The sequence below is a fragment of the Tachysurus fulvidraco genome, chromosome 22 (genome assembly GCF_022655615.1).
Source record: "Tachysurus fulvidraco isolate hzauxx_2018 chromosome 22, HZAU_PFXX_2.0, whole genome shotgun sequence".
Lineage (NCBI taxonomy): Eukaryota > Metazoa > Chordata > Actinopteri > Siluriformes > Bagridae > Tachysurus > Tachysurus fulvidraco.
Window position 1 is genome coordinate 11,723,188 of NC_062539.1, and position 21,373 is coordinate 11,744,560.

At 40.1% G+C, this 21,373-nt stretch overlaps 2 protein-coding genes across 5 annotated transcripts; one reads left to right on the forward strand and one right to left on the reverse strand.

Moving 5' to 3' along the window:
* Window positions 1-734: 734 nt before the first annotated feature.
* LOC113637304 (cAMP-responsive element modulator-like) lies at window positions 735-4,126 on the reverse strand. 3 transcript variants are annotated; one of them, XM_027137904.2, is made up of 3 exons: window positions 3,877-4,126; window positions 1,537-1,690; window positions 735-1,435 (listed from the first exon to the last, which is right to left on the reverse strand). In XM_027137904.2, exons 1-3 carry the CDS (start codon window positions 3,905-3,907, stop codon window positions 1,291-1,293), a joined length of 330 nt encoding a protein of 109 aa, XP_026993705.1. In that variant the 5' UTR covers window positions 3,908-4,126; the 3' UTR covers window positions 735-1,290. The 3 variants fall into 3 exon arrangements, with proteins under 3 accessions (XP_026993705.1, XP_026993706.1, XP_026993704.1); XM_027137905.2 differs by having other exon boundaries at window positions 1,537-1,709; XM_027137903.2 differs by having other exon boundaries at window positions 1,537-1,693; window positions 3,877-4,124.
* A 10,897-nt stretch (window positions 4,127-15,023) lies between these two features.
* On the forward strand, window positions 15,024-18,482 carry LOC113637303 (tripartite motif-containing protein 16-like). Of its 2 annotated transcripts, none has more exons than XM_047806401.1 (6): window positions 15,024-15,399; window positions 16,186-16,281; window positions 16,695-16,928; window positions 17,044-17,203; window positions 17,556-17,606; window positions 17,847-18,482. In XM_047806401.1, the coding sequence occupies exons 1-6, from the start codon at window positions 15,049-15,051 to the stop codon at window positions 18,389-18,391; spliced, it is 1,437 nt and encodes a 478-aa protein (XP_047662357.1). In that variant the 5' UTR covers window positions 15,024-15,048; the 3' UTR covers window positions 18,392-18,482. The 2 variants fall into 2 exon arrangements, with proteins under 2 accessions (XP_047662357.1, XP_047662358.1); XM_047806402.1 differs by having other exon boundaries at window positions 16,698-16,928.
* Window positions 18,483-21,373: the final 2,891 nt, after the last annotated feature.

Here is a 21,373-nt window from a genome sequence, read left to right on the forward strand (position 1 = left end):
TTACAGAGAATTTTGATGAGCGTCATCATGCATTTTTAGTACTACAAAGTGAGTAAAGGTGTATTATAAAAATGTCAGAGATTAAATTTTCTAAAACAGGCGATATTAAAAGCTCATACACTTTTGCAGACGAAAGTCAGTATATCAGTATTTGTAATGTTTTAATTGAGCATCATATTGCATTGAAAAAGAGATTGCAAAAAATAAATAAACAAACAAGTTCTTAATGGAAATTATTTTGCATATTGGAGTTCATTTAACAGTGTTTTCAGTTTAGATCATTTAAAACTGTACAGAGTTAAATTAAAACTAGCCAATTAGTTAATTCTGCTTTCTGCATTCCTTTTAGTGCTATGTTATCAAGGACCTCTGGGATAGAGTTAAATATTCAACTATTTAGAAAATCCTGAAGAGTGTGGAGCTGTATAAACCCTGAAAATAGTTTTGGCACCATCAGACATCAGGCCAACCAATGGCAGATAAGTTACAGTGAGCCACTGAATACATGCAATTCATATATTAATGCTGTAGACCTACAGTATAGAAATGTTCTTCAGAAAAAATCCATAATGCATTTATTGTTCACTAGACAACGTATTAGAGGTCACAATCTGGCAGTAGGAAGCAGAGACAAAAAGTAGATAAAGGGAATAGAACACATCGACAACAAACAAATAACTATTTACAAAGGCCACACATAGTTATCTCATATCAGTCATAGCTCAAAAGGCATATGTATTTCAAGATTTTATTTAAAAAAAAAAAAAAAAACAAGCATTTTTAAAACTATAAGGGGATTTATAAACTTTGCTTTCACTTTTTCAATTAAAGCCAAAAAAGTATACTGTATATATTCAAACTTTATTTCACTTTCAGGATCAAATATAAATAGATAAATATCCATTGAGTAAGAACATGGTAGGTTATTAGGTGACTGCTTCAACACACCCCAATAATCACTTCCAATTTGGCAGGAATAATTTGGCTTTAAAGTGCTCCATGTTTAGTAATGACATGTAATAACTACATACATTGCTCTTCACTCACAAAAGAAAATACAGGAATGTCAAGAATAGCATTAAATTCAATACAACCATAATGTTTTTCTTTCTTATGAATATATAGAATAGGAAATAAAGCAACAAAAATACAACAAATAAAAAGTGATTCAGATCATTCACAAGCAGAAGCTATTTCTGATTCTAGACAGTCTTTAAATCTCTGTTGCCGTTTAAGGATCAATCTATAAGCATGCGATTAATTGTGCATGTGTGTGCAAGTGTGTATATGTTACTCAGGCTTGTGGCAATAAATGTCTCTGAGAGCTCTGAGTTCCTCTATTAGTGTTTTGTTCTGGTTTTCTAGCACAGCAACGCGATTCTCCAGACACTTCACATATTCTTTCTTCTTCTGACGGCACTCTCGTGCTGCCTGTCTGTGTACCACACAAAAACACATGCATTAAACACATAATATTTTGAAGAAGTCTACGCAGAACATTAATTCAAACATTAAAAACACAAATAAATTTCATACCGGTTCTTCAATAGGCGAACCTCTCGCTTGCGTGTGGCCTCCTCTGTTTGTTGCTCAGGACTGTGGATTGCCCTCGGCGATGCAGACATGACCATACCCTGTGGAATCCCTGATGATGTGGACCGCATCTGATATGCAGGCATGTCTCCTGTAGCTGCTATATGCAAAACCAACCAGAAACACAAACACAAAAAATGTATGAATTTGTCATAAACAGATTTTTAAAAATCTATATAGATTAAAACAAAGCAATTTTAAAACTAATGTGTCTCAACATGCTACTAAAGAAACCTTTAAAAAAATCAAACACATTTATGCCTCTTGGTAAAATCCCACATGAGACAATCCTTGGGCACAAGAATGACCAAAAGAAAGAAAATAAAATGGCTACAAACAAAAAATCTGTTTTTGCGTACCAGACAGACATAAGTTGCAGCTATGACTTGATTTGTCAGTTTATTAACAAGGATAAATAAATAACACATGATGGGCCATACTGATTTTCATGTTACAGCAGAGTCCTCCTCTGTCCTCTTGTTTTCCTCAAATACACATTGACTCACTGATACACTGACATCTAATATTCAATACATTTTCAACACTATATGTTGTCTAAAATATTCATAATCTTCCCTATCATAAACATCATCTTATAAATTTTTACACATATTAGCAACACATTTTCTTTATTTTTGTTCATTGAATTTTGTGGACCATCCAGCTGTTACTGTAGAAGAGATAACATACAGCAAGTGTGCACTACTATAAACATATCATATCATGTGACACCTTGAACTACTGTCAGAGCCATAATGTTACAGAAAATTAGTCCACTCCTACAGATTAGAGAATTAAGCAGTGCAAAGTTATAAACCAAAACAGTTGTAATACTTATCAGTTATTATTGTCCTTATTAGCTACAGGAGTTGCATAAGCACCTCGTAACTCCAGGGTTCCAGTTTGAACCTGAACTTAGGGTACTGTATGTGTGTTTCCACCAAGTATCTGAGTTTACCTCAGGCTCTCAAACCTTGCTGGTGGGTGGATTGGCAGATTCGGCCCTAGATGTGAATCCTTGCGTGTATGTTGTTCTGTAAAGCACTGGTTTCCCTTAAAGGGTTCAACTAACATATTGAAATTAAACAGGTTTTGGAAAAAAAAAAATTGTCTGGCAATTATATGTACTTTCATGAGGGAAACACCGAAAGTTTGCTGTGGCAATTCCAATCCGGTGGATTTCATTTTTGTTCACAACTGCCTATATCCTTTTCTGAAATGTGGCCCATTCTCTAAAGTTTATTGAAATGAACCTAATTCAAATTGAGGCATTTCTACAGGGTGTCTCAAAAATCACCATGCTGTACATTAGGGAAATTGACTCAAACTTTTTTTCATACTTTAGTTTGATGTTATATATTTTCTCAGATATTTTCAGTCATTTGAAAAAACGCCTTTTACAAATTTCATACCTATTACCATAATAATATGTTATACTTGAGAGAATAATCTTAAGCTCATTATAAGAAGAAAATGCTACTTCCCATCCATTCGGTGTGATACAAAAAAAGAATCGTTCATATTTCATATAACTGTTAGTATACTGTTAGTAGCTGAAATGTCAGAATCATGACATTTAACATAAAATCTAACATGCTGAACATGAAAGGAAAATATGCTTCCAACAACAAAAAGGTCAATGACATCAGCAGCACAAATGATTTTACAGCTTGTGACCCAGAACAGTGTCTTACTACATTGCATGCATTTGTGTGTGTGTGCACTTGCGTATGTTTGATCACTCTGACGTCACTGTGTGCGTCCTTTCTCATGCACGCGGTCTCACTTCCTTACTGCTCTCACATTCCCCACCACGCGCTGCTGCTATTAGTTTCCAGGAAATGTACTGACGTCAACACACAACACCTCCTCTCCCTCCCTCCCTCCCTCCCTTCCTCTTTCTTCTTACTCTGTCTTTCTGTGGTTCGTGGGTTTGAGTGCTTGATTTAGTAAACAGTTTCTGCTACAAGTTTAAATCAGTGTCTATGTTGTTTTTTTGTGTGGTAGAGGCATTTCATCGGTTTTATTCTCTAATTCAATATTCTCTAATGTAATCAGAACACCTTTAAAACATATGTAATGCAATCTGGGCTAAAAGAAGACTTGCAGATCTGTTCAGGCTTTAAAAGGACAAGTAGATGGTATCTTAGAGCCAAGAAGTAAAACGTGAGTCAAACCTGACTGTCACTAATCTAATACAAACATGAGGTCGATACAATTACACAACGTTTTAGTGTTTCTGATGGAAAAATGGCACACATTATACTCTTATTTAATTCTTACCTGATTCTGTTTCCTCTCCCGTCACTGCCATGTCTATAGTGTAATATTCCAGTGCTTCTTCCGTGTTTATCTCCTGTCTCTATCTCTACGTGTATCCTTTTCCTCTCTGTCTCCCCCAGAGACAGCTTTTGTTTTGATATGTTTGCCTTTGCAGCTGTGGCTTTCTCACTCACTCACTCACTCTGCTTCTAAGTTTGACTTGTGACACACTCTTAAGTCTCTCTCTCTCTCTCTCTCTCTCTCTCTCTCTCTCTCTCTCTCTCTCTCCCTTTTCTCTCTCACAGCCAGATTACAAATAAAGGCATTGACATCACTATGACATCACTACACTCCCACTGGGCGCAACACACTAGTTCTAAAGTTCTAAAATTCTAAAGGGGGAGGGGAGGGGAGGGGGAGAGTGAGAGCGGGGGGAGAGGGGGGAGTTTAACCCTTAATATTTCTATGTTACAGCAGAAAAGAGAAAGAAATATATATAAATGTAACATAATATAATATACAGTATATACACAATACAATACAAAGAAGAAGGAAAAATAGGACCATGAGTAAGTAGTTACACTAACAGACATATTGCACACAGGTAATATTGCACCTTTTTAAAATGACATCCAGTGTGTATTATGGTTGGCTGGTTCACTGGGAGCAGGTTTGATTGTAAAGTCTAATAGCAGCAGGGAGAAAAGACGTCTGTGTCTCTCCTTCAATAATAAATTAGTAATTCCTGCCGTTTTGGTCTGAGTAAAGGAAAAGCGGACAAAAGCAAGCAAAGAAAAGAGGAAAGCAAGTGGAAGCAGCTGAATCGAATACATTTCGAAGTTTACACAGAGATTGTGTAAACTTGGAAATCTATTCGATTTAGCTGCTCGCTCTCTCTCTCTCTCTCTCTCTCTCTCTCTCTGTCTCTCTCTGTCTCTCTGCCTCTGCGCATGCGCGGCGGAGGAACGCGTGTGGTGTGTAGACCGCGTGAAGCGGGTGACTTTTCAAACATGTCGGATATATTACACATAGTGTGTGTGTGTGTGTGTGTGTTGAGAAAATTAGAAAACTAACAAAAAAAATTTCTCGAATGTCCCTCCTTTTATTACAGATGAAGTAATTGATTCATCCCCATTGGATGTAAGTCCTCACTGGTCAAACAGCTGGTGTCTTTTAGTGTCCTGTAGACCGCGTGAAGCGGGTGACTTTTCAAACATGTCGGATATATTACACATAGTGTGTGTGTGTGTGTGTGTGTGTGTGTGTGTGTGTGTGTGTGTGTGTGTGTGTGTGTGTGTGTGTGTGTGTGTTGAGAAAATTAGAAAACTAACAAAAAAAAAATATTCTCGAATGTCCCCACTGGTCAAACAGCTGGTGTCTTTTAGTTGGTGTTTCTGAGCATAGGGGCAGGATGTACCTGAGCCTGCTGGGGTCATTCCCAAACAGGCACAGAGGTGTAGAGCAACCACCTGAAAACACCAGCTAGTAATGTTGGTGATTTTAAGTCACAACACATCAATCAGTGGTGGAGTTGCTACTCGCAATTTTATTCCTTGCTCTTATTCAGTAGAAGAGATTTTAAATGTGAGGCTTTTAAAAATGAAAGCTTTTTATTAAAATGAGGTTTTAGTTTTTATCTGTGTCTATACTTCAACCAATGCCATGGAGAGTTTTTTTTTTTTTAGATAAGCTTAGAAATGTGATTGCTAGCAGCGACACTACTGACACTTGACCTGTTAGACATGACAGCACAGGAGCACTGGTCCGCTCACTTTAGAGCAAAAGAATGGACAGAAGAGATTCATACATGCTGTGCGAGCAGAATCAAGGGATCTCTTAACAGAGCCCACTGAAGTTTGCAAGCAAACAGTAAGCAGTGACTGGTCAGGGTCACAGATGGAGAACTTACTCATGGACCTGCCAATGCTCTCTGAGCAAGCGGTAATGGAGTTATACAAGGAGCTAAAGCTGGAGGAGCTTCATAAGGCTCTCCAAACCATTTAGAATATACAGGTGCCAGGGATAGATGGTCTCCGTGTAGAGTTCTACAGGGTGTTCTGGGCAGTAATAGGGCAGGATTTGGGCATCTGCCATCTATTGGGCTTAAAGACTGTTCCAATATTTCTAGATCAGGAAAAGGCATTTGACCAGGTTGAGCATGAATATATGTGGAAGGTTCTAGAAACCTTCAGGTTCCACCCAGGTTTTATAGCTATGATCAAGGTGTTGTACAGTGAAATTGAGAGTGTACTGAAGGTTAACAGTGGTCTATGTGCCCTTTTAGAGTGTACAGAGGTATAAGACAAGACTGTTCTGTCAGGCATGCTGTACTATCTATCAATTTAACCTCTTTTAAATAAACTCAGATGTCATCTTTCTGGTTTTAATATTCCACACAGCAATGCTTCACTATGTCTCTCAGCATACTCAGATGAGCTAGTAGTTATGGTAACCTCACAGAATGATGTCAATGGGTTAATTGATATTTAAAATACTTTGAGATTTTATTATCAGCTAAGGTCAAGTAGGGAAAAAATGAAGCCATTTTAGTTTGGAAGAGGGGAGATGGGCAGCCTGCCAGGAGGCTTAGTATAGAAAATAGGACATTTCCAGTGTGACTGTCTCTGCATTGTACAAACCACAGTTAACCAAAAAAGCTGCAACATCCAATGGAGGATTTTACTTTGTGTTATCTTTGTGAACATTTATTTCTATTTTAAACCCTGAAGTTGCACATGATTGTCCATTCTGTTCACAGGAAGAAACTGTTTTTCATGCTTTTATCTACTGCTCCAGATTACAATTGAAAAGATTGTGTTTTTATGGAGCATTGAAAGGTCTTTTAATTTTCATTTTACTTTTCATTGTTTTATTCTTGGTTTTAAATATGTTAGGAAAACAGGTGAAAGTGTCAACTGATTTATCTTTAGTCAGGCAAAAATGGCGATATACCTGAGACGAAAGAACAAGATTGCACAAGGCACTGACTGTGGTGCCAGAAGGATCTAGGCTAATTAAATCAAGAAGTTTGATTGATTTGAATCTTTACAAGAACATGAATGAGTTGAAGATGTTTGAGACAGTGTGTTGTTTATTATGCTTATTAATAATTATAGATAAATAGCTAAACTAATTTATTATTTATAATTTAAATTTTATTCACAATACTCTCTCTCTCTCTCTCTCTCTCTCTCTCTCTCTCTCTCTCTCACACACACACACACACACACACACACACACACACACACACACACACACACACACACACACACACACACACACACACAGACACAGAGCTACCTTTTATTAAATTATTGAGAACATGCTCTAGTCATCAGCAAGAACAATTTTTGTTGCTGGGATAAACAATAGTTTATATTGCTATTTGACATAGCTGTCATACATTTGGCTTAAATTACACTACCATTTTTTATTTTACCCAGTGTTTACTATTTAAATTTGAACATGTATAATATTTCTGGGCATTTGATTCACTGAAGAGGGCTTGTAAACTGGTGCATTTACGGGGAGAGTTAATAAATATATGATTTGTCTACTCCACTGGATTATTGCAATGTCTGTCTTAAGCACCAGCTATTAAAAATCATGCATCAAGAGTGTGATTTAGTGAGTCATTATTCTTTATTTTATTACATAAGATAATCATGTACTGTTTAGACAATGACATGACTTCTATCCAGTATAAAACTAGCAGACTGACAGAATCAAAGATCAAGAAATAAATAGAAAATGTACATTTTCAAAGTACTTGTCTTTGTTCAAATTAAAATATATTGACATAAGTCTTAAAGTAAATGGTACACAATCACAGCAAGCATGTAACGACATCAGGCGCACCTTACTCACCTCACCACCAGAGTGAACCCTTGCCCAAATATTGACACTTCAGGGTAATGCAGTTTCACTTACTGTCTTTGGGCCTTGTATGCCTCACACTCATAGTTCTCTCATTTTACCTGCATTACAAGCTTTTTTTCTACTGATCTTGTTTGGTTTCCGTGTATAACCAAGTTTTCCTGTTTTTTGTCTTTGTGTATATTTCGATTTGTTGCCACGCTATTTGCTATTTTCTGCTGTTTCCTGTTTGTTCTCACTGTCTCACAATTTTGGATTTGTATGCTCAGATTACTTATTAAAATCTCAGCATATAGATTCCACCTGCACTGTACCTATGTCAATAGCTTTAATGCCCAAAAACCAAAATATATATATATATTTTATATATATATACACACAGAATATTTCTATTAGATCAAACTTTCTAGTTAGCTACTTCTGGTATCATCACTGTAATACAACATGTGTTAGGTATATATAGTCTTATACCCCATATATATATATTTCTTGCAACCTTCTGGGGAAACAAATCTTATTGTACCCTAAAGCAGCATGCTACATCTAACGCAAGAAACAAATCACACACAAATTCACAGGCAAATCATTTCCCCCCACATAAATAACAAACAAAGTTTGGATATATCCATCCATCCATTCATCTTCTACCGCTTATCCGGGGCCGGGTCGCGGGGGCAGCAGTCTAAGCAGGGATGCCCAGACTTCCCTCTCCCCAGACACTTCCTCCAGCTCTTCCGGGGGAATACTGAGGCGTTCCCAGGCCAGCCGAGAGGCATAGTCCCTCCAGCGTGTCCTAGGTCTTCCCCGGGGCCTCCTCCCAGTTGGACATGCCCGGAACACCTCTCCAGGGAGGCGTCCAGGAGGCATTCGAAACAGATGCCCGAGCCACCTCAGCTGACTCCTCTCGATGTGGAGGAGCAGCGGCTCTACTCTGAGCTCCTCCCGAGTGACCGAGCTCCTCACCCTATCTCTAAGGGAGCGCCCAGCCACCCAGCGGAGGAAACTCATCTCGGCCGCCTGTATCCGGGATCTTGTCCCTTCGGTCATGACCCAAAGGTCATGACCCACCAACCGGTCATGACCCACCAACCTGAAGGGGGCAAGCCACCCTTTTCCGACTGAGAACCATGGCCTCGGATTTGGAGGTGCTGATTCTCATCCCCGCCGCTTCACACTCGGCTGCAAACCGTCCCAGTGCATGCTGAACGTCCTGATTTGAGGAATCCAGCAGGACAACATCATCTGCAAAAAGCAGAGACGAAATCTTGTGGTCCCCAAACCGGACTCCCTCCGGCCCCATACTGTGCCTAGAAATCCTGTCCATATAAGTAATGAACAGGACCGGTGACAAAGGGCAGCCCTGCCGGAGTCCAACATGCACCGGGAAAAAGTCTGACTTACTGCCGGCAATGCGAACCAAACTCCTGCTCCGGTCATATAGGGACCGGACAGCCCTTAACAGAGGGCCCCGGACCCCATACTCCCAGAGCACCCCCCACAGGTCACCACGAGGGACACAGTCGAAAGCCCTCTCCAGATCCACAAAACACATGTGAACTGGTTGGGCAAACTCCCATGAACCCTCCAGCAACCTGGCGAGGGTATAGAGATGGTCCAGTGTTCCATGACCGGGACGAAACCCGCATTGTTCCTCCTGAATCCGAGGTTCGACTATCGGCCGAATTCTCCTCTCCAGTACCCTGGCATAGACTTTTCCGGGGAGGCTGAGGAGTGTGATCCCCCTATAGTTGGAACACACCCTCCGGTCCCCCTTCTTAAACAGAGGGACCACCACCCCAGTCTGCCAGTCCAGAGGCACTGTCCCCAACCTCCATGCGATGTTGCAGAGGCGTGTCAACCAAGACAGCCCCACAACATCCAGAGACTTGAGGTACTCAGGGCGGATCTCATCCACCCCCCGGTGCCTTGCCACTGAGGAGCTTCTCAACTACCTCAGTGACCTCAGCTTGGGGAATCGACGAGTCCACAACTGAGCCCCCGCCCTCTGCTTCCTCAGTGGAAGACATGTCGGTGGGGTTGAGGAGAACCTTGAAGTATTCCTTCCACCGTCCGAGGAAGTCAGCAGATTCCCACTCCCGCTGTAAACAGTGTGGGCAGGGCACTGCTTCCCCCTCCTGAGGCACCGGATGGTTTGCCAGAATTTCTTCGAGGCCAACCGATAGTCCTTCTCCATGGCCTCACCGAACTCCTCCCAGACCCGAGTTTTTGCCTCCGTAACCACCCGTGCTGAAGCTCGCTTGGCCCGTCGGTACCTATCAGCTGCCTCCGGAGTCCCCCGAGCCAACCAGGCTCAATAGGACTCCTTCTTCAGCTTGACGGCATCCCTTACTTCCGGGGTCCACCACCGGGTTCGGGGATTGCCACCATGACAGGCACCGGAGACCTTACGGCCACAGCTCCGAGCGGCCGCGTCGACAATGGAGGCGGAGAACATGGTCCACTCGGACTCAATGTCTCCAACCTCCCTTGGGATCTGGTTGAAGTTCTGCCGGAGGTGGGAGTTGAAGATCTCTCTGACCGGAGACTCTGTCAAACGTTCCCAGCAGACCCTCACAGTACGTTTGGGTCTGCCAAGTCTGTCCAACTTCCTCCCCCGCCATCGGATCCAGCTCACCACCAGGTGGTGATCAGTTGACAGCTCCGCCCCTCTCTTTACCCGAGTGTCCAAGACATGCGGCCGGAGGTCAGATGAAACAACCACAAAGTCGATCATCGACTTCCGACCTAGGGTGTCCTGGTGCCATGTGTACTGATGGACACCCTTATGCTTGAACATGGTGTTCGTTATGGACAAATTGTGACTAGCACAGAAGTCCAATAACAGAACACCACTCGGGTTCAGGTCGGGGGGACCGTTCCTCCCAATCACGCCCTTCACTGTCACTGCCCACGTGAGCGTTGAAGTCCCCCAGTAGAACAACGGATTCCCTGGTCGGAGCACTTTCCAGCACCCCCTCCAGACACGCCAAGAAGGTCGGGTACTCTACACTGCCATTTGGCCCGTAAGCACAAATAACCGTGAGAGACCTATCCCCTACCCGAAGGTGCAGGGAAACGACCCTCTCATTCACCGGGGTGAACTCCAACACATGGTTGCTGAGCTGGGGGGCTATGAGCAAGCCCACACCAGCCCGCCGCCTCTCACCATGGGCAACTCCAGAGTAGTAGAGAGTCCAGCCTCTCTCAAGGAGTTGGATTCCAGAGCCCAAGCTGTGTGTGGAGGTGAGCCCAACTATATCTATTCGGTATCTCTCAACCTCCCGCACCAGCTCAGGCTCGTCCCCCCCCAACGAGGTGACATTCCATGTCCCTAGTGCCAGATTCCGTGTCTGGGGATTGGGTCGCCGAGGCCCCCGCCTTCGACTGCCACCCAATCCACATTGCACCGGCCCCTTACGGTTTCTCCTGCAGGTGGTGGGCCCACAGGAGATCGGCCCCACGTTGCTCTTTCGGGCTGAGCCCGGCCGGGCCCCGTGGGGCAAGACCCGGCCACCAGGCGCTCGCATGCGAGCCCCAACCCCGGGCCTGGCTCCAGGGCGGGGCCCCGGTTGCGCCTTACCGGGCGACGTCACGGACCTTGCTTTAAATTTTCTCATAAGGGGTTTTTTTTGAACCGCTCTTTGTCTGGCCTGTCACCCAGGACCTGTTTGCCTTGGGAGACCCTACCAGGGGCAAAAAGCCCCAGACAACATAGCTCCTAGGATCATTCAGGCACGCAAACCCCTCCACCACAATAAAGTGGCGGTTCAAGGAGGGGAGTTTGGATATATGTTGGATATATATGTTGGATATATATGTTGGATTTTTTTTTTTTTTAAAGTTTGGATATATGTTCCTTTAAAAAAATCAAATGAGTATTCTTTCAATCAGTGAATATTCTTATAAATTGTAAAACCAGCAAAGGTGTAGTACATATTTATCACTCACTCACTCATTTTCTACCGCTTTATCCGAACTACCTCGGGTCACGGGGAGCCTGTGCCTATCTCAGGTGTCATCGGGCATCAAGGCATGATACACCCTTTACGGAGTGCCAACCCATCGCAGGGCACACACACACTCTCATTTCCCAGAGATGCCAATCAACCTACCATGCATATCTTTGGACTGGGGGAGGAAACCCCCGAGGCACGGGGAGAACATGCAAACTCTGCGCACACACAAGGCGGAGGCGGGAATCGAACCCCGACCCTAGAGGTGTGAGGCGAACGTGCTACCCACTAAGCCGTGCCCCCCTAGTCCATATTTATTATACTTTATTTTAATATGTAATATAATACAAAGGAGCATACATAGATCTAAACACTTTCTTTAAAAATAATATCAAACTACTCATATTCGTGGGAAGAGTTGTTTAGCTCAGGAAGTGGTCGTGCAGTAGTGAATATGCTGGACTACTGTTTGGAAAGTTGTGAGTTGAACTTAAAGGACTAACAAATTGTCTTTGATGGACTTGGGCAAGATCCTTAACCTTCAACTGCTCAGATGAATAAATGAGATAAATGTAAGATTCTTTGAATAAGGGCAACATGTATAACCAAATCTCCTTCTCTGACAAATGTCCGGTATCTGGATGGGTACCAATTTATGCATGAGACTGTTGTGTGTTTGAGATAAATGAGATTCATTAATCTACATACATTGTATTCTGGAATTTGCACAATGTATCTGGTATAAAATATGCGGTTGTTAAATGTAGGTGATGCAAGCTTTATAATTTTATTGGTTAAAATAAAGTCATTACTGTTTTTGGAAATACTTTTTGGTTGTGTTATATAAATCCTTTTAATTGAACAAAGTCAAAAAGTTTCAGATTTCAGATTTAGTATTTAGTATAAATACTTTACTTTGATAAATGCCTTTCTCTCTACTCAACTTTCTGCTCATGACAAACTATAGATTTATGTGAGTATTTTGGGTGCCAAACCAATTGGATGTAATTGCATGCCCAAGTAGACCACTGCATTCCATCACTGGTAGTTTCACTGGACAAATTTGCTCTGAGATAGCTAACCCCAATGCCGTGTACAGACATAGAGACAACTTGAAAAAAGTTCATAAAAAAGATTATAAGTTCATAAGTTCATTCCACCACCTGTGTGCTAGGACAGGCTGATGCTACAAAAAAAGGCATACATTAAAGAGTCATGAATTGCAATCCTGAGTCAATCTGTGGCATTTAGCCCATTCATAGTGTTATTGTTTTTTTAGGTTCTGTCCTTAAATAGGTTCAGTTGTGAGATATGGCTGTTTAAGAACTGTGCAAACCGGTATATAGCTCTGTTATGCTGGGGGGCCTGATGACAAATTGAATGCTGCTTAGGCTAGATGCCTAATGATGCTTACAGTCTTATTCATTTGTATGTGTCTGTGTTCTCTTGGATAGTAATTCAGTTCCATTATATAACCTTGTAATTGGACTTGATACAGCTTATATACCATTCCATGATACATTCTGTCATAAGAAATGCTATAAATGCATAAATGTATTACTTACTTGCATAGAAATGTTCTTCAACATTATTGAATGATAATTACATTGTAAGAAATCCTTCGAAAGATCATTCTTTTTTTTAATCGTCTCATTTCGCCTTTTGATTTGAATTTGTTTGCCTGTGTCAACACTAAAAAAATCTGCACTTGACACATCTGGTGTCAGTCAGAAAATTATTCGTTTTGAGTTTGTTCCTTCATATGCTCATATGCTTTGCTTTTTAGGCACAAATTTAAATCTATATCTGGATTTATGTATAGCTGATTTTTAAAAGTATTCAATAAATAAATTTAATTTAATTTAATTTAACTAAATTACAGTAAATTGAATTAAAAGCTGGATTCTTTTTTTTTTACAGGTTCCATCTACATTTATGGCATTTGGCAGGCACTCTTAGGCAGAACAATATACAAAAGTGCTTTACATCGACACAGCGCAGCAGTGGGGTGGTGTGAGAGAACTTAAACAGGTTGAAAACAAGTTATGTTGCATTATGGATCATTTACAGTGGATGGATAAAAGTGGCAGAAGCCTTGTGATGTAGAGAAAAAAACGACATAAGCATGTCACATTAGCTTGTTTGTTCATGGATACTCCAAGGTTGCGAGAAGTGGCCAAAGGGTAGATCAGATCATTGTGAAGGGATATCGCATGATCCAGACCAGGCGATGAATCACCTAGGATGATCAGCAGATCAGTTTTGCTGGGGTTGAGTTTCAGCTGATGAGCTGTAATCTATGATGATATGTCTGCCAGACATTCTGAGATCTGAGCAAACCCCGAGGTGTCTGAAGGAGGAAAGAAGAAGCCGTGGTAAGAGAACCTATGTGAGAATATAACTTTACCAAGAAAGTGAATATAGAGGGAGAAAAGGAGCAGACCAAGCATTGAACCTTGTGAGAAACCAATTTAGAGCCTGCATGGAGATGTCAATCCCCTTCATGTTACCTGATATGAGCAGCCATCCAGGTAGGAAGCAAATCTTGAATTCCAAGATTCCAGATGGTGGACAAGAGAGTCTCGTGTTTGACTGTGCAGAGCAATTTTCCTCAGGATAGGAATAATCTTTGGTCTCTTGATGGTAGCCAGTACATGACCAGATGCTATGGATCCATCTATTGTGGTGATGAAAGGCAGGTGGTCTTGTGAGATGGTCTGGAGCATAGTGGTAGGGAATATATCCAGTAGGCAGGTGGTAGTATTACAAGATTGGATGACGTTTAGAATCTCTTCTTCTGCTACAGTTGAAAAATGTGACAATGAAGGAGTAGGGGAATCATAGTTGTGTAATGTTATTTTTAAATACACTCACTCTGTCATTGCTAGTCTGCACCCTAATCTGCTACTTAACATTATAACTGTTATACTGTAGCAGTTATAATGTTACTAATTTTCAAACTTATATTCATGATCATAATGTTTAATAATTTGTTAAAACCATCTAGTGAACTCAGTCCCAATTAAATTCACCATTGCCGAAAGTAATATGGGGAGACGGATCAAATAACTCTGAAGTATTAAGCAACATGAAGCAGGCTGCCATACTGACACCTTCCTTAATGCCCGACATTCACTGCTAAGCACAGCTATGTGCTGTAGTATGGATAGATGTCTGTCTTCAGTTTTATTTATATCTTAATGCTGACTGGGTGAAATTTAATCTCCATCTCCTTTCCCCCCCTCCTCTACTCTCTCCTCAAGCAATTTAGACTTATCTCCTCCACTTCCTTATCAGTCACTGGGTGTGATATTTAAGTTCTCTGTGTGCACTAGAGCTTTAGTCCTGGTAATTTAAAAGAAAAATGTCAAGATTCTTGGACATGACAAACAGATGTAAGAATTATGCCGCATTTGGCTATGTGGAGTGTGGTCCTTGCTTTGGAAAGAAAAAAAAAGCTATCAAGTCTTGTCTGGTGTGTTTGGATTCCTACTGTCCTACTCATTTTGATCTCCACGAGAAACTACACTCAGGGCAGCACCATAAAGTAATGAACGCCACAGGGTTTCTCCAGGACCAGATCTGCTCCAGGCACGACAAGCCGCTAGAGGTTTTCTGCTGCTTGGATCAGCAGTGCATCTGTCTTACGTGTACAGTGGATGATCACAAGGGACATAGAATTGTGTCTGCTTCAGAAGAAAGAACAGAGAAACAGGTCAGTAATGAAAATGAACTATTTTGCAATTACATCTAATAATACAAAATTTGAAAGCATGGAGTTAATATTACAAAGGGTTTAATTAATGATATTTAATAAAGTTATAAAAATAGCATATAAGTGTACACTGGAGGACCTTAATGCTGTCATACTCAGGGTCAAAACAGGTTTAAAGTCTTCTAAATTTCAATTTCTTCCAGCTGAACTGGCTATTGGTGTGTGATACAGGCTCTTGTTTTATAATGAGAGGTGTCAAAAATAAATTTGACAGGAATAGCTTCTGTGTAATTTGAGTATGAAAACACACACAAACACACTTAGCAGTAAGGTCTGAGCTAGAAAATCACATGAGCATTGACAGCCAGCAAATCAGTGACAACCCTCACTGAGTAATATAATATGACGGTACTGCAATCATATCTCATGCTGAAAAAAATTATATTTATACTTATGTGAAAATATAGATATACTGCATTCATATCTGACGGTGAAATATAATAATAATAATAATAATAATAATAATAATAATAATAATAATAATAATAATAATAATAATAATGTATCAAAATCTTAATTAATGGTTGAAATATCTGGATAACTATTAAAAGTGTGATAAAATGTATTAAAAATTAAGTAAACATTTTTCATTCACTGTAAATCATTTGCTGGTTATATGTGTGACTAATTCAACATAGCTTGCTAATGGATTAATTAAAACATCATGTAAATATCTCATATTTAATATTAACTAGAGTTTGACTAGACTACCCAACTGTTTAATAGAATCAGCTGGGTGAAGCAAAGATGAAATCACAGCAGAGGATCATGGAAAGGACAAGGGAGCTTGGGGAACTGCTGAAAGCTGTGGAGTCTCACAAGGTAGGAGCATGAAAGAAAAACAACAAAGTCTTTTCTAGATCTGACCTACAAAAAAGAAAAAGTTTTGTGCCCAAGTGTAAGCCCACTGAGGATTGCTGATAATGAAGAGAGGGTCATTAATCAAGCTGGTTACATTAGGGTATGAATGAATATATGAATGTATATGTTTATGGAGACATGTGATGTACTTGTTGTCCTATTTAGGGTTAATTCTCCAACTTTGTTCCTTAGTGTTATGCCCTGGATTCACCACATCCTGAACAAAGATAAAGTTTTAATGAAGATGAATGAATGAATAAACTAAATAAATAAACTTTAAAGTTACAACTATTCTAAAACCATGGATAATATAATATGATTGGATAAAACTGATGATCTGGTTCAACTGTGTGCATGTGTGCATGCGTGTCCAGCAGTCTGCACAAGTGGTGCTGGAGAAGAATGACAAGACCTTCACCGAGATTATTTGCTTTATTGAGAAAAAACGATCAGAGATCCACGACCTAATTCGAGCTCAGGAGAACATTGCAGTAAAGCGAGCTGAAAACTTCCTGAAACAACTAGAAGAGGAAATCGCTGAGCTTCAGAGGCAAGATGAAGAGCTGCAGGAGCTCTCTCTAACAGAGGATCACATTCACTTTCTGCAGGTATTGGACTTTTTTCAGAAAACCAACTTGTGTAAAAGTCCTCAGCTGGATGTGGCTCTGTATCAAGAAACATATAATTAAAGACTGCAATTTCTTCTTGTTTTCTTGTTTGTAGCGTTATGCGATACTCACTGCCACAGTTGGGTCTCCTGATTTACCCACCATCTCTGTTAGCTCCACACACTCCTTTGAGGAAGTAGCAAAGTCTTTAACTGAACTGAAGAAGCATTTGGAAGATTTTTGTGAAGATTGCATGGAGAAAATAAAAAACAGAGGTATTACTCAAATCACTTTATTTGAATTTACTATCTTTATACAGTAGTTCCCCTAATAACGCTCTCTTACAAATTGTTAAAACACTCCTTATAGCATCACAAAATTATAGCATTTCTGTTAAAATGTCTTTGTATCTTTGAAATGCCTACAGACTAGTCATTTCCTAGTATGTTTATTCTTAAACCTTTTTTTTAAATAAGGAAAATAGACATAAACTGAAGGGCATAAGCTTAAACATTAAATAGAAAAATGAACTGAATAAGAACACACTCAGTAATTATGTATAAAAAACACATGCGCACACACAATATGTATTGCATATTAATTTTTTCTGTTTTTTTTTTTCAATAGTGAAGCAAATTCAAATCATTACACCCATGACGAGAGATGAGGTCCTGCAGTGTGAGTCATTCTGACAAAATGAACACACACATACACATGCACACACTTCCACTGACACAATTATGTATGCAGCAACATAAAGTTATACCTAAACCTAAACCCAAGTTATAATTAACCTATAATCAGTAACCTCTACATCACAAGGCTAAAACAGAAACATTTTTAAATATTTAAAATAGTTTTATTTTTACTCATGGGAGTCTTTATCCATTAAACAACAGTCTTGTGCTTTATCAACAGATTATTGCGAGTTAACCGTGGATCCCAACACAGCGTACAGGCGCCTCAGCCTATCCGACAACAACCGAGTAGTATCCAACTATGACCAGGACCTGCCTTACCCAGATCATCCAGAGAGGTTCGACTGGCCCCAAGTGTTGTGTGAGCAGCCCGTTTGTGGACGTTTTTATTGGGAAGTGGAGTGGAGTGGTGTAAATGGTGTTAACGTTGCTGTCTCATATAAAAGCATCCGCCGGAAGGGTGGCCACAACGACTGCTGGTTTGGTTGCAGTGATCAGTCGTGGAGGGTGTACTGCTCACCATTTAGATATGCCTTTAGACATCACGGCAAAGAAACGTACATCCCCAAATTGAACAACTCCACCAGGATCGGCATCTTTGTTGATTACGATGCTGGGACACTGTCCTTCTACAGCATAGCTGAAAAAATGATTCCTCTCTACAAAGTGCATTGTGAGTTCACAGAGCCTTTGTATCCAGGATTTACTGTGTGGCCAGGATCCAAATTGACACTATGTTGTCCTAAAAATGACAATGTAACATAGATTTTCAAGGCCAGATAACAGTTATATAATAAATAAGAGGGTTTTTTTTGGGTTCTTTGTTATGAAAAATTAAAAAACTTTTTCTCTTTCACCTCTCCTAACATGCATAGTTACACATTCGGATACCTTCTTGTGCTTATGGCCTTACACAATCCCAATGTCATCTCTCATTCCCTTTCTTCTTTTAACATTGTTCGCATCAAGCTTTTTGAGCTATTTGCATGTATCGCATGTTACTATGGTCAGAGATGCTGGTGAAGCTGCCCTCTAAAGATGGTGATAGTCTCATAAATTAATAAGTTATTCAATTGGCTGTTAATTAACTTGATTAACTAGGGCACCTTTTCAAACATCCCAAGGGTCTCTTGGTGTGCTAAGCCCATTTCCGGGCAGTACAATTAGACGTGTCTGTGTAAAACTAGAGTATATGTGGAGGAAGAGATGAGGGAGTGTTCATTCTCAGTCTTATGTCCCACAGTCCCACTTTCAGTGTTGGAGTGTGTTGCTCTTATAATACTATACTCATATAAGTGAGTTAAGAATTAGTACATTTAAAAAAAATTTTTTATATACTGTATGGTCTGGAGAGTGATTTTTTTTTTCCATTTTCCGATATTAAGGCCAAGTGAGGTTATCCTAAGCATATCTTGCTCTCAATGCTGCATCATGGCTTGACACTATGGACTGACGCTTATACATATATAAAGGTATATGTAAAGGAACATATAAAGGTGATCAACTGGACATTGTCTGCATCTGTTTAGCCAGTTTAGCATTAGTGACGTGAACTCTGTGAAGCACTTTACATTGTTCTAAAGCATGTCTAGCACAGATAGATGAAGTATGGATTAAACTAAGAATGTTCTTCCACTGGTCCTCAGATATGTTAATCCGCAAGTCTTGCTCTCAGGTTTGTTGAATAAAGTTTCTCACTTGAAAGAAACGAAACAGATGGCTGTTAGGAAGGTTAAATTTAACTGATAAAAAAGAAGTAGGAGATTTATTTTACATACAAGACATTCAGAGCAGACACACCCTTACTTGCCCAGATGTTGAAGACACGAGCTGAGAGGGATGGGGGAAATAAGTTATGAAATTGGCATGTAAATCGAGGCTCTGTGCAAATCGAATTGTTTCCTGAATTGGAGCCAGATCTTAGTAGTGTTGATAACTAGTGGATTGTTTGAAATGTTGTGTACGTCAACGGGAAGCTGAGAACAAATATTAGAAAGTAAGGAACAGGAAAAAGATCTCTATGTGTAACCAAGGTGGGCTAGAGGTACAACATCTGAGGCCAACCCAGTAAAGTAATTTGGTAATGTTACAGGCCCAGAAGAAACACTGAATATTTGGTAGTGCTAAACATCCTTCAGATTTGGGAAGCTGCAGGACTGATTTTCTTATATAAGCTGGTTTGTTACTCCAGAGGAACATATTCAATTGTTGGTCTAAACTAGCAAAATAGGATTTTATTAATGCAAACTGGGACATGCTGAAAATGATACAAGAATTTTGGCAGGATTAACATCTTAATAAGATTCACCTGACCCATTAAAGGTAGGGAAAGGGCATTTATCCAAAAGTGGTATAAAACTCTTGAAAAACAAATCCTTAAACAAGTTTGTTATAAATATGCCTAGATATTTGAACCCGTTCAAAGCTAACTTAAAGGGGAACGAGGAGAGAGGAACAGATTTAGCCATTTGATTTATGAAAAATAACTCGCTTTTTTGAAAGTTTAACTGATAGGCTGCCAAACTGGTCCAAAATGCGTAAAATAGGGGGAAGAGAGGCTATAGGGTCAGAGACGTATAATAAGAGATTGTCTGCATGAAGAGAACATTTATGGTGGACAATGCCTTTACTGTAAATGCATCTTGACTACGGAGCCAGATGGCCAAAAGTTCAATAGCTAAGTTAAATAGCAAGGGCGAAAGTTTACACCCTTGACGTGTCCCCCGTTGAAAAGAAAAGGGGGGCGAACGAACACCGTTAGTATGTAGTGTGGCACTTGGGGAAACATAGAGGCGTCAAATCAAAGAAATGATCTCGTGGTCAAACCCAAATTTACCTAGAACAAAGAACAAGTGTTCCCACTCCACCTTTTTAAACGCTTTCTCAGCATCCAATGAAACTACAACTTCAGTGGTAGTAAGTGATGGAGAGAAAATAATGTTGATCTTCTAGTGTTAAAGAAAGAGTACCTCATCAATGTAAAGCCTGTTTAATCCAGAGAGATTAAAGTTGGTATGACATTTTGGAGGCAAAGAGAGAGAATTATAGCTAGAATCTTACAATCTAAATTTAACAGTGAGATTGGTCAATAGTTACCATAATATGTGGTAGATATCGATGCCATATCCAGAGTTGCCGGCAGTTGTTCTTTTTGGAAGGAATTATTATACTGTACATCTTCACCAGGATAGGAACTAGTAAGTTTCTGACGCCTTGTAGCCAATGAAATTTGTGTTTGTTAACACAAACTTCAGACACTGATTCTGCAAGGCCGTTCCCATACCATCAAGCTATGATGCTGCACCGTGTTTACCTCTCAGGAAACCAGATTACATATGTGACCTGAAACATTTTGCCTGACTAACAGATGAAACAGTACCTTGTGTCATGTACTTCTTTGCTGCATTTCTAGAGGGTTGCCCTTGGAATACTGTTGGGGTGGTGGATCATTGTATTGCTGATTCCTGCTATCTATAAGTTTGGCCACAGAAGGAAATAAGGATAATGCAGGCAGGATGCATGCTTGAGTGTACACAAATAGATACATGTAGCATGCCTCACCATTTATAGAATAATAGATAGAATGCATCATCCTTTGTCTAAACCCAAGTTTGGAGATCATGGACAAATAAAATTAATGAAATAGAATGTCCTGCCATTAGAAGTGTCACTAAAATCAATGACATTAGAACATAAATTACATGCAGAATTTCATCTTTTGCTCCTTGTTCAATTTTTAAATATTTA